Source organism: Salvelinus namaycush, chromosome 1, assembly GCF_016432855.1.
Source record: "Salvelinus namaycush isolate Seneca chromosome 1, SaNama_1.0, whole genome shotgun sequence".
Classification (NCBI taxonomy): Eukaryota; Metazoa; Chordata; class Actinopteri; order Salmoniformes; family Salmonidae; genus Salvelinus; species Salvelinus namaycush.
The window spans coordinates 54,038,657-54,056,367 of record NC_052307.1 but is presented as its reverse complement, the minus strand read 5'-3'; the positions used below and the strand labels follow the sequence as shown (position 1 = coordinate 54,056,367).

The following is a 17,711-nucleotide window of genomic DNA, read 5'->3' as shown; positions in this document are numbered from 1 at the left end:
CTCCCTAATCCCTGGCTGCAAGACCAGCTCAAAATATATAAACAACTGAGATAAAGACCTCAAAGATTCCCTGAGGCCTAAACCCAGGGATAGAGCAGCGTATAGAGAGTGGTATGTAAGCAAAGCTTGATGGTCCAACCCAGTGAGACAAACTGCCATTTTTGTAGAATGTCTGAAGGAAAGTAATAATGATAGTTAAATGTCTCAGTGTTGCAACATGCAATGTGTTTGAAAATGATGAGTCATGTAAGTCAGAGCTGATTCATAGTGCACCGTCTGGAATGATTAAATACTGTAATTGGATACTGACTAGTTACTGTGATGTTGTATTGGATGTGTGTTTATCAGTTTGGTCCATTTGTGAAATTAAACAGCTTATTTCTCCTTGCTCTGACTCATTGTTGGCATGCTATCCAACTGGCAATTGGAAATGTCCCTGTCTATGGTTCAGATTCTGGTCTGATCGCTATTGTGGTCCTGACTCACCTCCCCTGCCCTCCTGGGATTACCCAATCACACGGCCCGAGGTCACAGAGTCATCTTGTATATACTGTACATCGATACTAGATAACATGTAGACACATACTGTATAAGTTGTATTTCATCAGTACAGTCATCTAGTTATTGAAAATGTGGTTATTTACTGTAAAACACTGTCAGCCTATCTAGGCACCACACTGTTACTCTGCCTTGTGGTGGAGCATTTGCTTACACCAGAGGAGGCTGGTAGGAGGAGCTACAGGAGGACGGACTCATTGTATATGGCTGAAATTGAATAAATGGTCAAACCATGTGGTTTCCATATGTTTGTGTTTGACACCCTTCCATCAATTCCATTCCAGTCTTTACAATGAGCCCGTCCTCCTATAGCTCCTCCCACCGGCTTCCTCTGGCTTACACTGGTGTTTATAAATGGCTCTTATCCAGGGTCCCTGTCTAATGGAAGCTGTTGTGTGACAAGCTCTCTGGGTACAAAATTAGAGGTGGCCAGGAATTATAGGGCTAATGACTGGTCAGTCCCTCCTGTCCTCCAGTATACCATTTACTGTGGAGTGGTGGAAAAAGTCCCAAATTGTCATACTTGAGTACTCAAGTAAAAGTAAAAGTCACCCAGTAAAATACTACTTGAGTAAAAGTCCAAAAGTATTTGGTTCTAAATATACTTAATACATGAATTGGACCATTTTCCTGTCCTGCTAAGCATTCAAAATGTAAGGAGTTATTTTGGGTGTCAGGGAAAATACATTATTTTCATTAGGAATGTAGTAAAGATTAAGTAAAAGTAGTCAAAAATATATATAGTAAAGTAAAGTACAGATACAAAAAAAACTACTTAATAAGTAGTACTTTAAAGTATTTTTACTTAAGTACTTTACATCACTGCATTTCTGATGCATACATCCCTAAGCATTCTGTAGGCACCATAGAATAATATAATCTGTCTATAGTAGCTAGTCTGAGCACGTCATTCTGCTTTCCTTTCTCTGTGGTAATATCTGGTAGTGAAATTGATATGGGTATATATAGCAATCAATGTATTTTTAATTTGCAAGCAAAAAAAAATACTTGTAGCTTCAATAGACTAGAACAATGACTGAGACATAATAATTTAGGCTTCTAGGGATTCACAAAAATAAAACATCAAGAAGTTAGTACACTAGACTAGGGGTTGCGGTTAGGTGTCTCTTGACCCGTAATCATCACGTGGGTTAGTGATGTCACTAGGTGGTTAATTTAATGTGGCCCTAATGTTACCAGCTCAAACTAGTTTTGGAGAAACAAAGGGAGGGCGACAAATAAGAGCAAGCTGGTCGGGATAGAGGTATTGTAGGACTGTAGGACTCTCTTGTGGCTCAGAGTAAGACCTTTAACTCTCGCCAAGAAGTACGATCAAAGAAACAAGTAAGTTATATGTGTATTTGTCCAAATGTATAGTGATAAAATGATTACTTTGTGTCACTCAACACAACGTTGTCATTACTCACATTTAATAGTTCAAATATATAGTCTCCATCATCGGAATCCTCTGGAGAATAACTGACATGTCGTGTGTAATTTCTCAATTAGTTATTTTTCTTGGGAGGTTTTATTTGTGTGTAGGTTTATTTATTGAGTTTTTATTTTTAGTTGTATGGTCTTTTAAGTAATTTATGCACCATGTGTTGACTTTACTGCATATATTTATAACTTTACGTAACGAACACACAACTTTTGTCCCATACACGCGATTTGCGCAAAAAGCGCAGTGGCACTGCGTATTGTCATAAACGTTCGTTGAATCTTAAATATGAAGTCAAGTATTGCATAAAAAATACTGAACAGAACGAACTTGTTTGAATCTACAACGGTTATGTTTAGGACTCTGAAGAACTTGTGGCCAAGATACGTTTTGTTTTAATAACTTCTTTGCTTTGAGTTTAATAACTTTCTAATTATGTTAGCTATTTTTCACTGTGTGACAACGTCCTCAGGGGTGACACATTCTAGTTTTGATGATAATAAGAAGTGTGTGAGTGTGCACCCTCTGTACTTCTTCCAAACTCAAGTATCATAGCTCAAAATAGTTACAGTAACGTGACTATACATTTAGAACTGAGATAAATCCTGCGAAATATAAGAATATTGTTTAATATAAGTTATTATTGTTGAGTTATTACTATTTCAGATGTAGTGAAAGCTACATAGTTTGAAAGTGTACTTTTACATATCTTTGTTCATCTTAAAGTAGCCATTTATTCCACAATCTTAATTGTGTTCATGTGCCAGACATCTTTTGCATTAAGTTTGGGCCATTGAATGGTTTTTATGACCAGAACCCTTCACATGAGCAATAACTGTAAGTGACTCGGGATAAGAGCTTCTGCTAAATGACTAAAACGGATGTAAATGTAAATCTCTTCCACCTCAAGAATATGTCCATTGAAATCGACTCCAACCTCAAGTACTTGCATTCACTGCTATCCACTCCACTCAAGAGTTGTTCTCCTTTGTTTTGTCTTTCACTGCCCAGGACCTTTTCACCTGACCACAATTATTTGCTTTCTCCCCCGATCCAAAGTAGGGGCTGTGTAAGAGGCTGTAAAAGATGATTTGCAGTCAGAGATAACGACCAAAGCAACATAACCTTAGAGAGATGAAATGGGAAAAAGAGAGTCCTCAGTCTGTTGTTATCATTGTTTTTCCTGTTGTATTTTTGTCTCTTTTAGAAAGCTATTGGGCACGCTGGATACAGATTGTGCCTCGGGGTTAGGTTTTTAGAAAGGGAGGAGGGGTAGCGTGGGGCTTTACAGCTTGTGTGAGCTTGGCAGATGGACCTTGAGGCAATGGCACAGATAATCAGTGGAGAGAAAACAGCTTTGAAAAGACAGATAAAACTCTCCCTGGCTATTCAAATGCACCGTTCAGCCTGCAGGGCCCCTCAACTATTCTCTCACTGCTCATGGGTGTGATGGAGTCTGTCATTGGTTATGTTAGCGTATCGTGAAATAAGAAGGAATGTGACATAAGTAGGCAAGTGCCATTGTCTCTTTTAGAGAATAAACCATTCTGTCATGACTGCCATGCCTCACCTAGAAGGGATAATATTTCCACGTCATTGACGGCAGGGAGGACGTTTAGCTGTTGACCATATAGTAGATAAAGTGCACTCATCCTATTTGAGTCAATCATGTGAACCATTATGTCCTTGCACTGTTGGTCTCTGACGACCACAATCCACCTATATTTTGTATATTAGATCAAATAAAGCGTGTGATTCCGCCATTTGTTGGCCACTAAGTGTTACTTCCTTAAGTAGGCCAGGACATTCTGGGTCTTTGTTAACTGTCTTTCTTTGGAGTGACCCTCGACCCCGCAGCTTCTCTCTTATTGGTCTTAGTGGGCATTCCATCCTTTTTTTGCGGTCCGTGGCTTTTCTGAGAAGACGAGGAATGCTGCTTTGCAGTATAAACAAGAGTGACTTTAACGCTTTATGCTTTTCAGGTTCAGTGTGGTCCTGCTTTCCATGTGTTGTTGTTATTGTTTCGTTGTAGAACTGATCTCGATGTGTGTTTGACAGTAACTCTAATGTTATCTATTTGACCACTATGAGATTATTAGCAAGAGGAAGCATCATTTGAGTCAATTTAATTATGATGGTTACGGTATCTGGTCCCAATTTGACTATTTGGTTTGCTTTCTGCTTGGCAATAAATATTATGTTCATCCCATTGTGTGATGGGAGGATGGTGGTAGTTGGGTGGGGGGGTGAATAGTGGGCGATGTTTCATAATGACATGTTTATGGTTGGGTAAAGAAGATCTCTTACACACCCATACCTAAGTATTCTAACATTCTTGTTACAGCTGCATTACTGATGGATAAAAATTACTGGCACGGATAAAAATAGCAATGTTTGTAGGCATATTTAGCAAGTTTTTCAGCATGCTAGCTCTTGTAAGCTGTAGTATTTTAAGATGACCTTTCTCCCAATATGCTGAGTTCACATTCAGATGTGTGGAACAAAGACTCTCTGCATGGGATATCTGTCTAGTGGCCCTTTAGAATGGAGTGAAAGGAGACCAGGAAAAGGCTCTGTTTTGATACAGGGAGTCTGCATTAGCAAAGAACGATGAAAGATTTTGAGGGCGCTCCGGGCCTCACCCATGGCAAGGCTCAGTGGGTTAGACGAGGCCCGCTGGGTGTTGTTTCATCAAAGACAAATGTGTTGCCTGGAGTAGCCCCTCGACATTTATGACCAGGGGAAGAATGTCATTGGAACTGCTAGCTGGTGCGGGGGGGGGGGAAAGCCAGCTTTTACTTGAAAATGGGACTCTATCATTTTTAACGGTGATACAAAAAGATAGAGATTCAGTGACTGGTGGGAGTTGACAATGGGGAGTTTCCAGAGTTTTATGGTTGCTTGGACTGTTTAGTTATGCTTACTGGCCACTGGCGCTTAATTACTTTTTTGAGGACAGAAGACAGATTTACTGGGTCAGCAGAATATTTGATCAACTGGCTTGAAGCGGAGCAGTAAGCGTGTGTGCCAAAGGGCCTGCTGGCCTGGTCTTTGTGTAGCCATCGCGTTCATTCTCAGTCCTTTTGATGAGCAGTCAAATACAGATATAACACTTTCAGAAGCCAATTGTAAAATTGCCTGATAAAAGGATCGTGCCTTGGTAGATTCTCAGGTAGACCAGCTCCCTTTCAGTAGTGAGTGCACGGCAGCCACTTATGGCATTCTACCTCACACAGTACGAGGCCATAGTTCAGAGAGGTGATAACCTCTAATGGATTGGACTTTTCCAGTGAGTTGTTGTTTCATCAGCTGTAGCTGACCTTTCTATCCAGGGTTGCCCGCAGGCAGGGAAAGTTCAATGCGAGCATACTGCAATGTGAGAGGATGTGACTGCCATCTCTGCTCGGCTTCTGGACATATTGGCTCAGGCACAAACCAATAAAACAAATGTTGCTGTTAGATGAGTTTGCGTGGGCGACGGGCAATACACAAGGGTGCTGTTCATCAGAGACTTCCCAGCAAACCGGGAACATTCACAGAACATTATCTAAGATTGCCGTTAAGTCGACGTGGGGGGGAGGGTTTTTTATTTAGATTCATCAGGGGGTGCTTCCTGTGGCTATGTCCTTGGAATCTTCTCCCAACATTCACTAACATTTTCTTCACAACATCTGTAAGAACTGCAACAGAACATTCCCCTAAGGTTGTCATTAGGTTGTCATTAGGTTGCCAGGGAATGTAATAACACAATGTTCCGGTAATGTTCTTAGAAGATACTGCCGCAACAAAATGTGGGAGCAGTGGAACTGGTTCTGAGGAAACATTACAGGAACGTTCTGCTCATGTTGATGGATATGATTTTCAAAACACCCATAACAAAAAGCAGGGAATATTCATTCCTACAATGGTTTCAAAAAGGTTATAGTGTGACATTATGACATGATGGTTTTAATAACGTTCCCTGAAAATACTTAAGCAATATAATGTTGGAGCAATAGAAGTTGTTCTTAAAAAACATTCCAGGAATATTCAGCGAATGTTGATGGAGATATTACTACTAACCCCGATAACAACAAACCTTCCTGCAGGACTCTTATAAAGCTATTCTGTAAGGTTATGACATGATGATCCAGAATTGTTCTAAAAACATACTTCAACGATAATGCAATTATCTCTGAAAACATTGCTGCAATGTTCTGCTAATATTGATGTGTAATGTAACATTATTATGCTGTAGGAAGATGCCAAAGTTTTAAACGAATGGCATTCCTCTCCTCTTACATCATTATATTATATTAGGGTATTGTCCAAACAAAGCTATAGCTTTTTTCAACAATGGTAATCAAGTAGATTTGAACCTGCAATCTGCCGTCTTCAAGCCCTGAAGGCTACTTAGTTTGCTACTTAGTTTGCTACGTAGTTTGCTGCACCACCACGATCTTAATGTTTCTAGTGGATCTTTAAAGTATGATCCAAACTATGGCTACAGTATATGTCTTAGTGCGTATGCACATCTGTGTACACCTCACCACAATCGGCCAGGAAACAATTGAACATGAATTCTGAAATCAAGTTTGGAGGGAAAATAAAAGTAAAACTTTACAGCATATAAAGAAAATTGGCAGAGAAAGAAATAATAGAGGTTACTTATTTTTCTCGATTTTGTTATTATATATTTTGCGAAGAGGAAGACCACAACCTGGAAGTCAGAGTAAAGGTGTGAACAGTCCAAAGCCCAGGTTTGATCCCTGCTTGCGACTATCAACCAATTATGGTCAAATCATGTGATTCTAAATAATTGCCGTGTGTTTCTACATGGATTGTTGTACAACTAACTTCCTCAACAGTAAGATAACACTAACACATGAAAGAAACATCTATGGACTGTTCCAAACTTAATTGGATAATTCTGGGAACATTGAGGGCATGTTTTGTGCTCCCTGATACAAACATTGTAAGAAAGTCTTCAAAACTGGACAGATTTTGTGTTTTTGGAACCTATCTTGTCATATCCCCACAATGTTCCCATAACCTAAATAAATGTTTTAGGAACCTTTTAAAGAACATAATATGTTCTGGGAACGTTCTTGCAACATCAGGCAAATGTTTTTTCAACCTAATAGAAACCTTGTAATTATCTGCACAACTGGACAGTTGCGTTTTGGGAATATGTTTTTTGCCATGTTACCACAACATATGTGTTGGGAACTTTTAAACAACATTAAAAAATGTGTTCTGTGAATGTTCACGTAACATCAGGTGAATGTTTTTTGCATTCTCAAATTGCATAATTGCATAAACATCGCATAATCATCTGCACAACTGGACAGTTTTTGTGTTTTGGGAACAGATCTTTTGTGATGTCCCCACAATGTTCCCACCAGACTGTTCCCACAACCTAATGAAACGTTCTGGGAACCTTTAAAGAACAGACCAAATGTGTTCTGGGATCATTCTTTCAACATTAAGCGAATGTTTTATACAAACATTGTATAATCTTCAGCACAACTGAACTGTTGTTGTATTATGAGAACATTTGCCGCAACCTAACAAATGTTCTGGGACCTTTCACAGAACCAATTTTGGTTTGCTGGGTTGGCGTCTTAGTTTGTGTTGTAGGAAGATTCATTGTAACGTCCACATGGCATATCGTGAACAGCCCAGAACGTGACATCTTAGTTTCCTGCTGCTGTGTGATCTCAATTCATTGTTCTCGATGGCTTCATTGTTTGTGTTCCATTAGGACACTAGTATGATTTGTGCATTTTGCCAGTCATTAATGAGGGGTCCTAATTAATCCTAGCCAATAATCAGGCTATGGTACAGAAAACACATCTTGTGCCTTGAATGTTGATTGTATGTCACAGAAATAAACGGAATAATATTCCAAACACTTCTTTGCGTAGTGAGAAGCAATGTTTCAGTTTTTATTACCCTGGGAAGCAGATTGATTGAATAGGGCCACTAATCTTTTGAAGGGAAAGCGTGAAATACTTTTAGATTCCCACCACAAAATCAAGGATTTGGTATTATAGGCAACCTTGTTTGGGTAATTGAAGTCAGATTCCTGGAATGAAAAGAGTTACTCTTTGTGGGTGTTCTTCAAACTAATACTAGACCTGTCTGTCCCGGCACATCTCTGAGCTCTTCTAACCCAGACAGAGACAAGCAGTTCCAATGTGTCCCCCAGAAGAATTGCTTCAAACCATCGAGCTCTCCCTGTCAGGGAGGCCCCTATCACCTCCCAGCAGGTGGGTTAGCCTTCACCATGGTGATCTGGTGCTGCCGTCCATCCCCTGCTGCTAGCTCTGGGACTGTTGGCAGAAAGAATAGACATGAACTCAATTAATTCAGAGAATAAATAGACACTCAGAACTTCAGAGTCTAGGAGGATGCCTTATAGACAACCAGACATTTCAGAAATAGAGGGCTATTTCTTTATCTGTGAGTTACTGTCCTTTTCTTTTGAACTTAAAGCTGAAATCTGTAACTGGTCACCCCAGTGCCTTTGTTTTCAGGGGTTTAGCAGAAACATACCTCAAACAACATGGCCAGCCTAGCTAACCTGTAAAGTAGGGTTGAGTTTGGCCACATTGTGGCGCTGTTGGACATGCAAGCTCATTGGCTCATAGCGGCCATATTGTTTCAGCTAGTCTTGCATTCATAGATGCAATATACCAAATTTGATCCCGATCGTTCCAGCGGTTCTGGAGAAGAAGACGTTAAAAATGGTTCAACATACATCAAAAGCATGATTGCATGATCAGTTTGATTGTGAGTTCTGATATTTGGAAAGTACCGAAGTAACTCGTCCTTGGGCTATGTGTCCAATTTTTCCTGATGGTGGCACGGTAGGCCCATAGCTGAACTCCACCATTGGTGCTTGCAGCTATATATTTTATTGTTTTGTTGATAAAACGGAGGAGAATGTCCGGCAACGTGGTAAAAGAAAAATTGCGGTACATATCCTGGTGTTCTATTGCGCGTGCAACGATGTCCGAGTAAAAAAGAACACAGAGTTCGTTGTTTGGAGTAACTTTGTTGTTGTAATAGCCAAAACGGACATGATAGCTTCCCCCTTTACGGATTTCAGCTTTAAACATGATACACAATGATGGGAAGCGCGATTGTGACAACAAGATGACATGAATTGTGTTTAATGTGTCATCAACATGAGCAGGATAGATTTATGTTTTCGAACATATTCCAGGCACTGCATGTCACAAAATGAAATGTTGTATTTTGTTTGGTGTTCATGTTGGAAAACGTGTTGTTTTGTGTAAAGGGGAAGTGAAAGGGTGGAGTGGGTAGCTCATGACCCATTGATCCTCATTGCTGGTTGTGTGCCTCACAGTTTGTCTGATTGACCCTAAATTGAGTCATGAGAGCATAGGGAAAAAATCGATATAATCTTTCAGCCCTCTCACATGTATTTTCCCAGTTCTCACTCTCACAGGCTCGAGTGTCGAGCTTTAAAACTGTTTCATGTAATTCATTTTATATAACGTGAAGTGTTTTACTCTTTGACCATAATCCTTTATTCACTTTTCACCTCCTAAAGTAGAGAACATCTCATTGTAATGTGCAGACTCCTCATGAACGGACAGGGGGAATTAGTTTGACATAGCTGGCAACGATCAATATTTGACCTTGATCGTGCTCTTTCAACTCTCATCTCGATTATAGATACACACCAGAGGGACAATCAGCTTGACAATCAGGTTGACCTGGAACAGCAGATGTCACCTCAAATGACACGCAATATAACCTACAGAATGGCAACATTATTTCTAGTGCCACAATTGTAATGACATGCTTTTTTAAATTTTCCCTCTTTTTTTCTTATTTTCTCTCCAGTATGCGGGGTTTGTTCTCAACAGTTGTGGTGCTTCTGGTGGCCTTGATGATAGTCACCACTGAAGCAGGGAAAAACAAGAGAGGTAAGGGATTTGCAGTGTTGCTTTAATTTGCCGTGCCCAGTTTTAGAATTAGCACGGCAGTTGCACCTTTCATGAGGTTCATAAAGCCTCATGAAAGGTTGGAAACCTGTCCTTACTAATTACTAATTGTAATATTGCTGATATTATTTCTGTCATCTGTATATATTTTTTTTTCATAATTACATCTTGACATTTTTGTTTCACAGAGAAGGGGAAAGAGGCCAAGGGTGGTGCCACTGAGTGTGCGGAATGGCGCTATGGTAGCTGTGTGCCTAACAACGGAGACTGTGGAGTCGGTGTCCGAGAGGGCACCTGCAACGACCAGATGAGGAAACTGAAATGCAAAGTGCCTTGTAACTGGAAGAAGGAGTTCGGCGGTAGGAATTATACATTGATAGATTCCATTTCCCTTGATATACCCTGTAATTTCTCAAAGTGTAAAGTGGTGGTCAGTCAATCAAAAATAAAGCAAATATGTCAAACATGTCATGTCATAGCTTATTACTACATAATTAGAATTGTATCATGGAATTTCTTAGTAAATACCTAGTAATTTACACAACTGCAAAAAACTATGAACAATTTCTTTAGAATAAATTATGTTCAGACTGTTCTATGATAGTCTGATGACTCACACTAAATTCTTCCGCTGCTCTGTCGTTCACGACACACTTTAGTCTGAGACTGCAATCATTGAAGTTGTTGGGACGAGGGGCACGAGGGGCGTTGTGCAAAGCAAAGTCATCAGCGATTGGATTGTCTCTAACCAATCCGAGTACCAAAGCCAATGCCGAATTTTCAAACCGTCGCTTTACCCTCGTGTGGTCTGGCTCTGGCCCAAACCATCGGTTTCTGGACCAATCAGACGGCCCGAATGTGTTCGCATTTGATGAAGGGTCGGGGAGGTACTCAGATCCAGACTCGTTGCGGGGAAGAAACGAACGTACTTGGGCGTGGCATAGCGTTTGGCCAGAGCAAGGAGTCTGGGTAGCCAGGCAAGCTCTATGGTGGTGTGTTTCTGATCCCTTTTTTAAAAAAATGTACTATTATACTCAACGGTTTTCCCTTCTGAACTGTGCAATTTCAGCTGACTGCAAGTATAAGTTTGGCAGCTGGGGTGAGTGTGACACAGCTACTGGATCAAAGAACCGGTCTGGAACCCTGAAAAAGGCCCTGTACGACGCAGAGTGCCAACCCACCATCCAGGTGTCTAAGCCATGCCCCGCAAAGACCAAGACAAAGGCCAAAGGTAAGAAGTAGAAATGTAAGTAATGTAATAAAGTAAAATTCCTATCCACAAATGAGTATGTCATATTGAGCAAGGAATCTATGATGAATTTACCCTATTGTTTCATCATTTTTTATTGTCTTCCTACAGGAAAGAAGGGAAGAGGGAAGGAGAACTAGAAGGTGGATAAGTCCACATTGAACAAGTGATTGGTTGGATTTTATTACGCAATATCCTTTGCTTTTTCAACAAACATAATATGCACAAGTGAATTATGAGATATCAAGTGGGCCCTTCCTTCAAATGCAGTATAACAAATGCTAAATGTCTCTGAATATTGACCAAATATCCCACAAATGTAGACAAACACACACAAAAAAATCACAAAAATGTCCAGCTGTCAGTGGCCTGGCAATTTGGCGAGTAAGAATGCAGTTCTGGACATGCTGTATTATGCAAGATATGCAAGAAACAGATACTCTTGACCTCAGCGGTGTTTTAGATCTACCTGAATAACCTTGTGATGTACAACCCGAGTTTGTTGTATTTTTTGTACGCTCTCAGTTCCTTTACATTAGTTCAACTGGAGTCAAGGCGGAGCTCCTTGTTTGAGATGATTTTAACCAGTAGATTTGGTATACTTTAGTTTTTTTTTTAATTCAAAATGTTCATTTTACATTGTTGTGATTGTTATAGTTTTCTCTTGACTACCAATTAGTATTACTAACAGAGTTGATGAGTGGATTTTAATTGCGTGTGCCAATTAGTAAAAGTAGAGAGATGCAAATCAACAATTTTTCTAGTAAACTGAGGACTGTCAGCTCAATGTGTTTCACGTACAATACAAAGCTGAGATTGAATGCTCAAGAGAAGGCAGTCATTGTCTTTGTAAAGATAATAGTGGTATTGTTAAAACAATTTGTTTTATAATATATATACTTCAAAAGGTGTCAGGCGATTTTGAGTTGAGCTGCTGTGTTCATATTTTTGCAAACACATACATTCACCTTCCCGCAGTTCATCTGTACTCTCATTTTTGTAATTACTGTCATTATTATTACAAACCCTTGGAACAGAACAAAAATCAACCACTTTAAATAAACTCTCCGAATTTTGACTATTGGTTGTTTCGTGTTTCTTCTTAATAAAGGTTTGTTAAGTCTCTGCTTTTGTTGAAATATACAGTGGCAGTTTAACTTACTACATTTATGCTATTAAAGAGAGACTGAATCAAAACAACTACGTCTCTGGTTGAAAATGGCCTATGTGGCATCGATATGTGTCAGAAACATTTATTCTAGTGTCAACATGGACGACAAACTGTAAATATGATAATTTTGGTCATAAAGTCAGTCTCGTTCAAAACTGAGATTTGCGAGATTATTAGGAAAAAAGGGTTTGTCATGGCATGAAGGGTACCTAACAATTTTCCTTCGGTTGGGTTTATTTAATTCCTGCCTACAGCTGACAGCACCCAAGTAGTGCCCAGCACACTGACCATTGTACATTTGGTTTGACTTTGGATATCCCTATGGGGCTAGTTAGGGACCATCAGTAAATTACACAATGTACATACATGGGACAATATTTTAAGATGTCAATAGCTCCAAATTAGTATGACATAAAAACCTCAACCAACTATAAATTGTAGAACTTCATACACAAATATTGCACACATTTAATGAGATCTAAAGGGTGTGCAACATTTAAATATTTTCCCATTTACATTGTGTAATATATTGACGGTCCCAAACTAGCCCCACAGATAGATTATCCAAAGTCAAACCAACTTTGCCACAGTCACACACCGTCTGGCTGAAGCTGATTGGCGAAAGAAGTTGGCTAGCCTAGGCTACTTCCAGACACAAGACCTGGTTAGACTGTTTCAAGTTATCTAGAAGGGTGAGTGACTGTAACTGTGTACAGTTTTGGCAGAATGAATGTGCAAACGCCTCCCACCTGCAAACACACATAAAAGACACCCACATCAAAGCACGCCTTCAAGACCCAAATCTCATTCTCAGTTTCATTTGCTAATGAGAACTATTGAAACCGAGGCTAAATCAATACGTTCAGCCCCCTTTAATAAGAACATGCTTTCATTTCTGGACCTGTCATGTTCACTACTATGTTGCTGTTGACCTGTAAGATCAAGTAATTAAATGCATGGCACTAGTTGAAAGATAATGATGTCAAATGTCAGGTGATGCCTCATCGTTATTGCGAGAAATAGGCATGGTTGAATGAGTAAACCAAATGGCCCTTAAAACAGGGCAAACTAGAAGATTTGTTATAAAGCCCACAGGGCCTTGCTGACCTGAAGTCGTGGTGCCATAATTTGTGCTGCTGTGTTTTGGCTCTGAGGGTCCTGCAGGATCTGGCACTCCCCTGGGCATTTAGCACAGCCATTAGCTCATACTGTGTCACTGTTCGGTCACCGGCCCCAGCTCTCCTCCCATTGTCTCAAACAGATATCACTAACTGTCAATGTTAACTCTATATTCCATAGTATGACTGGTAATAGTCGTAGTGTGCAAAATATATTCCATTAATACTGTATATTAAATCAGAAAGCATATTGTACATGTAAAATCATTTCAAAAACTATTCCAATGGTACACAATCTTTATTAAGCATTAGAAAAAGATACAATCCTCTGTACACTGTCTCTGGATAGTTGTTTTATGGGAGGGCCATACTACAGGAAACTGTGGTAATGTTTTACACTCTCCCGTACACCCCTTTTTTGGGTCGCACCCAGCCTGTCATGCCAATGTTATGTTCATTAATTAAAGAAGGATTATTCAATAAGCTTTACCAACACAGTAATCACCTCATGATCATTTCAAAATCAGTTTTATATGGATGCACATCCGTAGCTGGTCATTTTACATTACGAGGTCATGCCCAAACAACATCCGTTATTTTCTCACTACTCCCTAAGTTCTTTGACAGAAGGTCCTTCTTTGAAAATGCATTGAACCAGTTAGATAAGCTAGTAATATTACGCACCTATTTATTGGTGTGACCTCATGAATATGGATACAGGCTGGGGAGGTACAAGCTGGACTTCACACATTGTAATCCAACATGGAGAATAATGACAAAGTTACAAATATAAGGGACTTAGTCACCGATGGCATTCGAAACAAAAACAACTGCTTAAATGTTTTCCCAAAATTCTTTACATCAATTTAGAAATACACTCTCTTAATATCTCTTGCATATACATACAGTTATATATATATATATTTTATATTCAATTTGTAAAATTAGGTGTAAACCACAAAACATAATACAAGAGAGGTACAAACATTCAGATATGAAATGCATGAGAGAAACTGCACTTTTTAGAGCATACAATGGCCTTCTATTTACACATTTCTTAATTAGGCAGGAGATAACATAGAAAATATGTTTAATACTCTCGAGATAAGTATCCCATATAAACAAGTGTTTGTTTTTTTGTACCGGTAGTTCCATTCGCAGTGAAGGCTAAATAAATAAATAAAAAACACTTTCATAATTGTGAAGCTGGCAAGGAATTAAAGCTTTACCGTTGCCTGTGGGTGTTTCTCCTTATAACATAACAACAAGATACATTAATTGTTTGGAGCCAAACACTGGTTGTTAATTTATGCCATGGCCTTGTACTGCCATCAAAAGTTTGTCACTTTTGAAGATCACTTCAAAACAGATACATCAATATTTTGGTCAGTGGGAGGTGAATGGAAATGCATACTCTACTTTCAGGGGTAACAACTTATTCCAAGTCACCAGCAGTATTTTGCAGTACTTGGACGTACGTGCAACTAGCCTTGAGGTTAGACAGTCTGTGACAACAAAGAATCCATATCGTCTTTGCTCTCCATGTTATGACCACATATCACATTATGATAATGATTCACTGATGTGAGGGAGTGCCTCCATTTCCACAAGGAGTTAATAACTCTCTCAGTAATAAGGAAGAGGGAGAGGAGGAAATGGATAGTTGAATTAGACATCTCATGCTTGTTTCATTTTATACTGTTGTATAAAGGAAGATTTCCAAGCTCCTTTTTAATGTGTCTTTTGCCGTACACCCAGACATGATGTAACACTGCCCTCAGTGTCTCTGGTTAGGTGGTGGTATCTTGGAGAGGGATGACTCAGGTGTTGGCCTTAGTCTACTGACATTCAGCTGGGCTTTTTGAAGATTGTCACCACATTTCAGTGGATACGAATTAGTCCTTGTTGGTCTTCGCGTTAAGGTCTCAGATTCTTCATTTGCCCCATTCTCACATTGGCCATCATATTCATACTGTATCATTTGGACATAGCCATGATGTTACTATCTTCTGTGGCCAAGACATCTCAGAGGAGCATTGAGTGTGACATAATTTCATAAGCATGACTGAGGAGGAGGCTCCCTGTGGAGGCTCCCTCCTCCCCTCCTACTCTACCACTCAGCCCTCCAGATGTCTCAGTAATATTACCCCTCACCAGCCCTACTACTGTATGTGTGCTCCAGTTCATCTTGTTCCAATATTCTTATACTGGCACATGAGGAGGTTCTTGAAGGTCTTCTTGAAGGTGGCATTGCAGAGGGCGTAGCAGGCTGGGTTGATGGTGCTGTTGACGTAGCACAGCCAGTAGCCGATGGCCCACACAGTGTCCGGGACACAGGAGTGGCAGAAGGTGCTGATGAGCACCATGACATTGTACGGGGTCCATGTGAGGATGAAGGCAAGCAGGATGGCGAAGATGGTTTTGGTCACCTTCTTTTCCCTGGCTGCCATCTGGCGCTTCCTCTTCACCTGGCTGCGGGCAATACTGGCAAACTTGCGCGCCACCTTCCGGGGACGGTTGACTGGAATAGAGCGGCCCTCGCTCCCCTGGATGGGTGGCTGAATCTCGATGGCAGTAATGCACTCGTCACCAGCTTGCTTGGTTACAATCTTGATCTTGGACCATTTAGAGGCAGGGTTGAGTTTGACGGTTGCCGCTGCAGGTGCAGGTTCAGGTGCAGGTTCAGGTGCAGGAGCAGGAGCTGGTGCAGGAGCAACGCCAAAACCCCCCCCGACAGTGGCTTCACTGTTGGCCCTCTCCTTGGCATTTTTTGGGGCAATGCTGGCTGTGCTGGAGTCATTGGAACTCTCTTTCTCTTCTCGATTGACACTAGCGTCAGCCTTGGTGGAAACAACAGACTCATCAATCTTGCCATTCTTCACAGCTTCACCAGTGTTGCAGGACTCCAGACTGGGCTTGGGGGACTGGTTGTTGTTATTCTGTCTGTTAAGGATGTGGCTCTTGAGTGGGTTAGGTATCTTGAGGCCCTTCTTCTTTTTCTCAGCCTCAGGCTTCTGCTTGGACACCCGGCTGCGGCTGGCCAGAGAGATGTGGATGTAGAGCACCATCATGATGACCACAGGCAGGTAGAAGGCAGCGATGGCTGTGCCGAAAGTGACGGCAGGGTTGGAGAGAAATTGGATGTAGCACTCTCCTGGTGGAACCGTGCGCTCTCCAACAATAAACTGCCAAAACAGGATAGCAGGGGCCCAAAGAATGAAGGAGAGAATCCAGGCACCTGCAATCATCAGCCCAGCCATTTTGGTGGTCCTTCTGGCTGGATAACTCAGGGGCTTGGTGACACAGAAGTAGCGGTCAAAGCTAATAATAAGAAGGTTCATGACAGAAGCATTGCTCACCACGTAATCCAGGGCCAGCCACAAGTCACACGCTACAGGTCCCAGGGGCCAATAGCCCACGATGATGTAGACAGTGTAGAGGTTCATGGAGAACGCACCAATGATAAGGTCTGCACACGCCAGGCTAAACAGGAAGTAGTTGTTGACAGTCTGGAGGTGCCGATTGACTTTAATGGAGAGCATCACCAGGATGTTGCCTGTGACAGTGACAAAACTAAGGGAGCCTGTAACCAGGGCGATGAAGACCATCTCCACGGCTTTATAGGGGCTTCCCACCACCTCCTCCCCCGCCACACAGGTCTCATTGGTGCCAGATTCATTACAGCTGAGGTTGGCTGAGAAGACATCACTGGAAATGTTGCTCAAGGAGCCTGAAAAGGAAGCACAATGATAACAATATGTTATCTCTGGATGCTTAGCACAAACCTCCCAACATATCCACTGTTATGTAACATATTGCCCTCGGCGAAATGTTCTTCGCCAAGACATTTCATTCTTGAAACGTGATACACAGTATGAAAGTCTGAAGACATTATAAAGCGCATAATACTATATGTTTATACTTCCAAGTGAAGAATAGCCTGGTTGGGTTTTCATCCTTGGTTATGTGTTCTGGTTTTATGGGCATGTGCATGTGCATATGCAAATGAGTATTTGCATTCCAAATGAGATATTGTAGAAAATGTTTAAGCCGTTGACGACTTGAGCTAGTGAATATGCATGCCTGAGTTATTTTACAGATCCTTCAGTTTACCTAGCTCCTATGAAAAAAATGAGTCGACAAAAGGTTTATGACATGAACATCGGCCTGGACAGCATTCCTGGTGAATGGCCTTGGGTGAGGAGGGTTGGGTTCG

General features: G+C 40.8%; 2 protein-coding genes across 2 annotated transcripts; one reads left to right on the top strand and one right to left on the bottom strand.

Annotated features, from left to right (window-relative positions):
* Positions 1–1,750: 1,750 nt before the first annotated feature.
* Positions 1,751–12,284, top strand: LOC120055820 (midkine-B-like). Its single transcript, XM_039003810.1, has 5 exons — positions 1,751–1,902; positions 9,857–9,939; positions 10,146–10,316; positions 11,027–11,188; positions 11,318–12,284. Exons 2-5 carry the CDS (start codon positions 9,858–9,860, stop codon positions 11,344–11,346), a joined length of 444 nt encoding a protein of 147 aa, XP_038859738.1. The 5' UTR covers positions 1,751–1,902; position 9,857; the 3' UTR covers positions 11,347–12,284.
* Positions 12,285–15,678: 3,394 nt separating this feature from the next.
* Positions 15,679–17,121, bottom strand: LOC120055812 (muscarinic acetylcholine receptor M4-like). Its single transcript, XM_039003800.1, has 2 exons — positions 16,221–17,121; positions 15,679–16,151 (listed from the first exon to the last, which is right to left on the bottom strand). Exons 1-2 carry the CDS (start codon positions 17,101–17,103, stop codon positions 15,679–15,681), a joined length of 1,356 nt encoding a protein of 451 aa, XP_038859728.1. The 5' UTR covers positions 17,104–17,121.
* Between the last annotated feature and the right edge of the window lie 590 nt (positions 17,122–17,711).

Bases quoted from the DNA above. Each gene is read 5' to 3' on its own strand.
- LOC120055820 (XM_039003810.1), top strand. From the start codon at position 9,858: ATGCGGGGTTTGTTCTCAACAGTTGTGGTGCTTCTGGTGGCCTTGATG. The intron at 9,940-10,145 runs GTAAGGGATTTG...TTTGTTTCACAG, and splicing joins AGCAGGGAAAAACAAGAGAG to AGAAGGGGAAAGAGGCCAAG. The intron at 11,189-11,317 runs GTAAGAAGTAGA...GTCTTCCTACAG, and splicing joins GACCAAGACAAAGGCCAAAG to GAAAGAAGGGAAGAGGGAAG.
- LOC120055812 (XM_039003800.1), bottom strand. From the start codon at position 17,103: ATGGTCTTCATCGCCCTGGTTACAGGCTCCCTTAGTTTTGTCACTGTC. The intron at 16,152-16,220 runs GTTTTGGCGTTG...CTGCACCTGCAG, and splicing joins TGAAGCCACTGTCGGGGGGG to CGGCAACCGTCAAACTCAAC.